This window comes from Malus domestica, chromosome 11 (genome assembly GCF_042453785.1).
Source record: "Malus domestica chromosome 11, GDT2T_hap1".
Lineage (NCBI taxonomy): Eukaryota > Viridiplantae > Streptophyta > Magnoliopsida > Rosales > Rosaceae > Malus > Malus domestica.
The window spans coordinates 22,743,905-22,751,144 of record NC_091671.1 but is presented as its reverse complement, the minus strand read 5'-3'; the positions used below and the strand labels follow the sequence as shown (position 1 = coordinate 22,751,144).

At 38.1% G+C, this 7,240-nt stretch overlaps 1 protein-coding gene across 2 annotated transcripts; it reads right to left on the bottom strand.

Annotated features, from left to right (window-relative positions):
• Positions 1-477: 477 nt before the first annotated feature.
• On the bottom strand, positions 478-6,997 carry LOC103422933 (F-box protein At2g26850). 2 transcript variants are annotated; one of them, XM_008360998.4, is made up of 6 exons: positions 6,012-6,885; positions 5,210-5,842; positions 5,041-5,120; positions 4,767-4,945; positions 4,406-4,480; positions 478-973 (listed from the first exon to the last, which is right to left on the bottom strand). In XM_008360998.4, the coding sequence occupies exons 2-6, from the start codon at positions 5,693-5,695 to the stop codon at positions 786-788; spliced, it is 1,008 nt and encodes a 335-aa protein (XP_008359220.2). In that variant the 5' UTR covers positions 5,696-5,842; positions 6,012-6,885; the 3' UTR covers positions 478-785. The 2 variants fall into 2 exon arrangements, with proteins under 2 accessions (XP_008359220.2, XP_008359219.2); XM_008360997.4 differs by having other exon boundaries at positions 5,210-6,997.
• Between the last annotated feature and the right edge of the window lie 243 nt (positions 6,998-7,240).

The following is a 7,240-nucleotide window of genomic DNA, read 5'->3' as shown; positions in this document are numbered from 1 at the left end:
TAAAATTAGATTAAAAACGCATTGCATTGCAAATTTAACAAACTAGATTCACCACTATATTCCACATTGGCTTCGAACGTTTAAATCATGTATGAGTTAAAAGTAAAATAAGGCCAAAGAAGCCCAAGAGAGCCCTATGACCTGGGAGAGAGAGAGAGAGAGAGAGAGTAGAGTTTGTGTTTTGACACAAACTTTTATATATACTACTTAACTCATTAGATTTGTGTTAACAATAATAAATTGGTATTGAATACACCATTTACATATCCACAAGAGTCGAATTTAAAACTTTACACTTGTTCAATGATACCCCCAATCACCTGTGGAGTGCCTTGAAGCATAAAGCCACTATTGCATTAGTAGCTTCGTTACACAAAAGGTCAACCATAATAAAACGACATCTTATAAGTGAAGTGAAATATAACTAGATCTTATTACCAAGCAACAAAGTAATAGCTTGAATATTGAAAAACAAGATGAGAAGTTGCAACTGCATTACCATTTTCTGTGACTTCCAATTGAATATTTATCAACTACACTTTTACAAACCGTGGGATAAGTTATCTTACATGAATTGGAGGTGATGTACAGGGATCAGAATCCATTCGACGAAAAAATAGTAAAATAAAATGGGAACAAAATAGCTATAGACCACGGCCTCCTCCCCAATCCACAATAATTGGAGGCAATGCCATTGAATCTGATGCCAAACTTGTAGCTTCAGATATCCACTTGCTTATGTGCACGTAATGCAAGTGGATTAATAGTTGCATATAAGTATTATACTATTCCAAGACTTGGGTAGGCCAAATAAGCTTCCACATGGAAATCTCCTGCTTGCTTCTGAGCATCCTGATGCCCCCGTAAAACCCATCTGCCTCATTCCCCTCCTCTCGATGATCTCTTCTGCTGATGTTTGTGCATCTCCACCTTGAACCATGTGTGTACTGGTTGAACTCCAGCACCACTGTGTCTGTCCAAAATCATAAATCATCAAATTTGTCACAAATTTTCAAGGCCCTAATTGTCGATCGAATGATCTAGGAGAAGGAAAAAGGGATTCGAACTTAAGTGCAAGAAGGGCTGACATGCTACCTTGACCAAAAAGATCACATAAATATTCTGAACAGAAAGCTAACATAAAGAAACACTTGGGGACAAGTCCTAAACAGATTGGGAAGGGTATTTGATGACAATGACATATACAGGCAGCATCTCTTTGAGTCAAGTTTCTGTTTGGGAATACGGTTATTTTGTTCAAAAGTGAGGGTTATTCTAGAATTACTACGGCTATCCGAGTAGCAAATCCCATCAAACAAACTATAACTGATTTAATGAGCAATTTGCAGTTTCACAATCTGAATTTGTTCATTACTTATACATGCATGGCTTAATCCTTGAGACAAGCATATGACTACTGGCAGGATCAAGCATAAATCACCATGTAAATTAAGAGAGATAATATATGATGCTTTTCCAATTGCCTTGTTTAGCAAAATTAATATAAGAGAAATGTATTTTCCATTGTTGTATGTGTTCTCCAAGCACCCCAACAGATTTATTATAAGGAAACAAAAGGGATTGCATCCCTTGCAAAACATATGATTGCATTGAATAAAGTGGTTAGACCATCTCCAATGGTGGGATAAAACCTAAAATTTCCCTTTCCCCGCCCCCCCAAATCCATTCCAACCCATGACCTAAAATAAAGGGTAAATTACACAGTAGCCCCTCAGGTTTTGAGATCTATTACAACTCCATACAACAACTTTAAAACATTTCACTTTCATACCTTAAATACTATTTTATTTCAATATAATACATCCGTTAGATTTTCCATCCATTAATCTGTTAAATGCTGATGTGGCTACCACATTTGTGCCACGTGGCTGCCAAATGTCTGCCACGTGGCAAATTTTTTATTTTTTCAAGATGGCAAAAGAGCATGTTAGAGGTCATAATGTGGATCTTTGACGTTTGGCATGGAATTTTGTTAGCGAAGATGGTGCCATTGGCACGAATCAAAATAGAAAGGTTTTGTGGGGTAAAATCGTTGACAAGTTCCATGAAAACTCCAACGCCGGTCGAAGGGAAGTTGGTGGTGTTTATGATCGGTGGAAGATTATCAACAAAGCGTGCACTTTGTGGAAAGGAAGCTTGGAGAGAGCCACGGTTGACATGCATAATGGAAAGGGTGCCTCAGAAATTGTGAGTTTCTTTGTGGATATTTTAGTTGTCATGTACATAATAGTATTTTGCAACTAATTGTTTTTATGTATTTGTTGCATAGGGTGACAAAGCAATGGCAATTTACAAGACAAGAACTACACTAAAAAATCAAGTTTTTAAGTTGCATCATGCTTGGAACATCCTCAAGGATTGTCCGAGGTGGGGAACCGATGCGAACCAACAATGTGGAAGATTATTTCATAGTGAAGCCCCAACCCTAAATGATGTCAATGAAGGTGTGAATTTTGCCGACAATGAAGGTGTCGAACAAATGACCCCAACTTCTTCTTTTACAAGGCCCTCGGGTAGAGATAAGCAGAAGGAAGTAAAGAGAAAAGGGAAATCCCAAGATCCGATACGTGCACAATTTGCTAGCGAAATGACAAGAATGAACGAAAACCAGTGCCGTCGGCAAGAAGAATCGGCTCAAATGCGTTTGGCCATGAAGGAAGAAGGGGATAAGGAGCAAGACAGGTTTAAAATTAATTTGATGATGGAGGACCTTGACAAATACACTCCAGAGAGGAAGAAATACTTACGTGGTAAGCAAAAGGACATTTTACGAAGCAATGCCACAAGGAGTATATTTCAAGATTATGATTCATCTCAAGACTATCACCCAAGTCCATCACCAAGTCAAGATGGTGTATATCATTATTAAGTTTATGTAGTTTATGAATTTTCGATTGTATTAAGTTTATGTGGTTTATTAATTGTCATTTGTATTAAGTTTATGTGGTTTATTAAATGTCATTTGTATTAAGTTTATGTGGTTTATCATGATTTTCATGTATTGATTTAGTGATTTTTCGAAATTTATCGGAATTTAAATATTTTTAGGTTAAAATGTTCATATAATTAATTTAGGATAGTCTACATAAAAAAAAATTATCCTTGATTCATTCTTTGATAATCTCGGGCTAAAATTTTAGGCTAGAAGGATTGGAGCAGAAAAGCTGTTTCTGGGCTAAAACCTACATTTTCTGGGCTAAATATTTTTAAGTGTTAGGTCACCATTGGAGATGGTCTTAGGAATTCTTACTAGTATTTAAAGGTTAATGTCTGATTGTGGTGAGAAGAGGACACAAATCTCTTGCAAGATTGCTTGGCTGGTGGGTGGGTGTGTGTGATGGAGACTAATTAAATAACAAATTGGAAGGCCAAGGTTGACCATTGCATTTTGCATGCAGCCCCCCAAAGCATTAAGAATATTCCAACTCCAACTTTGCAATAAAAAGCAAAATACAAAAAAATAAAAAAGGAAAAAAAGTGTTCACGCGAGTCTTTTATGTTGTAGATATAGTCTTATATTTGGTAGGACTAGGATTTGTAATTGATTTTAATCTTTTGTATTTAGTTTCTATAGAAAATAAGGTATTTTATGCATATATATAAATTGTAATCCTTACAGATTAATTAGGAAGACTACATTAGTGAACTATTTAATATGACAAGTAATGTATGTGCACATGTCAAGTTAATTTATGAATTTATCTTATTGAAACGTTGATTATATGCATTATTTGCAACATTATATAATACACCAACACAGTACAAATATGCAATCTCTCTAACAAACACAAATCAAAACATAAAAAAGCAGAGACAGGGAACATTGAATAGTTCGAATGTGGTTGGCCATAAATATTCTCGCGAGACAAAGTTAGCACAACGTTGGTGGAAACCATGACATGCTGACAATGATTTGTGTTGGTGTCCGATCAAATGGCATAAAAGGTGGTCCACTTAGCCCTTACCCCATTAGAAAAAAAAAGATCAACAATTGTGGGCATCTATTTTATTCTGTGAAATTAAGTGAGCATTGCATTCTTATTTTCTTCTTGCTGTTTATCACGTGCTCATGAATTCATAATACTCTAGCTACTTCATTTCTACTCCCATTAGGAAAAAAAAAAGACCCTCAAAAAAAAAAAACTTTCTTATCCTAAATTGCTATTTCCAATTGATGAGAAAATGTTTTGGGGAAAGAAAAAAAAAGGTGAAAGTTGTAGGAGTCATAGAATAATATTTTCGAGCTAGACAGCGACAACAACAGCAACAGCAACAGAAAAATAAGTTTTGGATCACATATTTGCCAATCGTAGAGAGCATAAGATCCTACTACTTTGAGGGGAGGGGAGGAGAACGGGAGAAAACAGAAAAGTAATGAACTCACCACTATTATGACAAAGGCAGTAATTTTCATTTCCATCACATGATTCGAGGTGACCTACTACGCCATACCACCAACCTGCAATACAACCAAATGAATCATAACAATTTGTTTGCTATTCATTTTCAACATAATTTACACGATGATAAATGTAACTACATTACTTAGTACTCATTGGTTCTGTAAACAAGAAATACTTGATCAAAAAGGCAATACCAAACTGGCCCTAAAGACTCCAAAGAAAAGAAAAAAAAATAAAAAATTTGGTTCTCTTATGGTAAGTTAACTTTGGATATTGCACAAGCTTCAAATTTAGATGACTCAAATGACCCAGAATTAGAAAGGGATGTGGAAAAGAACAAACCATAAGGAAACTCTTTGTTTCTTCTCCACTGAATCTCAATATGGTCACCAGGCCGTAACTCATTCAAACAGTCGGAGACGTGAAGATCATGAGGCGGAGTGTCAACCGGCGGTGCTCTAAGCCTTTCCCACGGCACACCCTTCTCAATCGCAACCGCTCTCCTCCCGTGTGGCGGATACCTGAACAAATCAACTCGCCATAACCAAAACGCTAACACCAACAACAACATACATAAGGAATAAGAAAAATCAATCGACGGTGTAAGTCGAATTGCCTGGCTTGGAAGGTGTCAGTGCGGGGATCATAGCTAAGCTCAGCATCATAGCATGACAACACAAAACCAACATGCCCATTCTGCAACACAAAACAAACATCAAACCAAATTAATAAACACACTTTCTGTTGTAATCGAAACATATTGGCACATCGTAGTTGGCGGATACCTCGCGGTTATAGACTTGAGCAGGGAACCAGAACCTGCCAGTCTCGAGTGCAAGGTACCAAGACATGATGGAATCAGCTGGCAAGGAAGACCTCTGCTTGGTGCCATGGTCATCAACCTTGGATCTAATCCATGAGAAAGGCCAACCAAGAGATAGAATTCTCATGAGGCCCTTCTGCTTTCCCTGCTTCACATCAATCAAATCGGTTTTTGAAGCAATATGGCACTGCCACTCCCTGTAGGCAGCAGGGCCAATCACTCTGCCCCATTTCATCTTCATGTGCTTCTCCCAAAGGTGATCACTCCTGCATCTCTCCCTCAAAGAAGAACAAACACCCGTCATTTGAAAAAGCGCGTCGGGAGGAAGCTTGCCGAGAATGCATTCCAACACCAATTCCGGCAAGTCCAACACGGACATCTCCGGCGTGTCGTCAACATTCTCAACTTTGGAAGAAGAAAGGGATAGAGTTCTCCTCACGAGGGACATTCTGGAAGGAATTCGAGGGCGAAAGAGAATCGAAAGGCCTTGCTTCGTGAACTTGGAGAGGGCAAAGAAGGAGAAATCTTTCCAGAAGAAGAGTGACAACAAGGGAGTCTCAGAAGCCCATGGTGGGAGGGGGTTGAGAGGAAGAGTCTTGAAAAAGAGAAACGAGAGGCAAGTTATCAACAAGTAAAGTAGCATTACAAATTTATAAGCACCCTCAAATTCAATGGTGGAGGAACATCAAACATTTGATGTTTTGAGAGGAAATTGTCTCCACTTGTTCCTCCCCCAACAAAAAAAATTAAGAAAAAAATTGTACCTTGAACAACCCCTCCCTCCCTTTCAATATATGGGTTTTTTATTGGTTCCGACGAAGCCCACCAAAACCCAACGGTGGGCCTCCTCCTCGTCTTTAATTACCAAAACAACAAATCAACTAAATTATTGGTGGTGGAATTGGGGAATCAGTCCCTTAAAGCCAATCTAACCTAAGAACAGAGAAGGCTAAATTTTTATTTATAAATATGACATGGACCGAATGAATGAATCGCGTTGACAAAAAACGATCAAACTGCAACAACAACAACTAGAAGGAAAGGAAGCCAAATGCTTTGTAGTTTGCTCAATGGAAAGGAAGGGAAAGAAAATGGAAAGGACCCCAGCCGTACAGACAGCTTAAACAGCTGGCTTTCAAAGGTAGGAGGAAGGAGGAGAGAGAGCTAATGGAGGTGGGGGCACTCACCCAGATTTCATATGGGTTTTCTGACACCTGGAATTCCCAAGAAAAATAAAAAGATTAAGATAAGTCTAGATGCAGAGACCCATATCTCCAAAATCTTTGATTCTCTTTTGAAACAGAGAAAAGAAAATAATGGAAAAAAACAGATCTGGGTTGTTGTGGAGATTGTACCAAAAATTAGGTGAAACCCACCACCTAAAAGAAATGAAAGATAGGGACAGAAGAAGGAGATGAGGAGGGGGTGGAAGTGAAAGACAAAAGATAATAGGGGTTTTTTTTTTTATGAAGAACTGAACTTGGCAAGGAGGATTAGTTCAGCAGAATCTTCATCGGAATCCTCCCCCACCCTCTCAACCGCCCTCCCTCTCTCTCTCACAGGCAAATCAACCAACAGGTAGTTGAAATTGCCTAGAAGACAAAAAAGGAAGAAGTGCAAAAACAGATAGTCTTATATAATTGCTAAATTGGAGGTTACCTTTAAATAGTATTCTGGTGGTTTTTCATTTGTGTGGATATTAAACAAACCCTTACTACTACCCCTCTCTCTCTCTAACAAGTTGGGACATGGAGGAAAATCCGTCTAACCAGAAAGGAAGCCGTTAGACCATCTCCAGCTAGACCTGGCATGCATACCCGATATCTTAACGGGTCATGTCGTATAACACCTGTTAAAATAAACAGGTAAAATGACCCAACCCGAAATCGACCCGATAATATTAATAGGTAATATGATCCGACCCGTTACCCGTTAAGAAAGATATATTTTAAACCAATAAATAATCAAATGAAAAATATAATACTAAATAAGT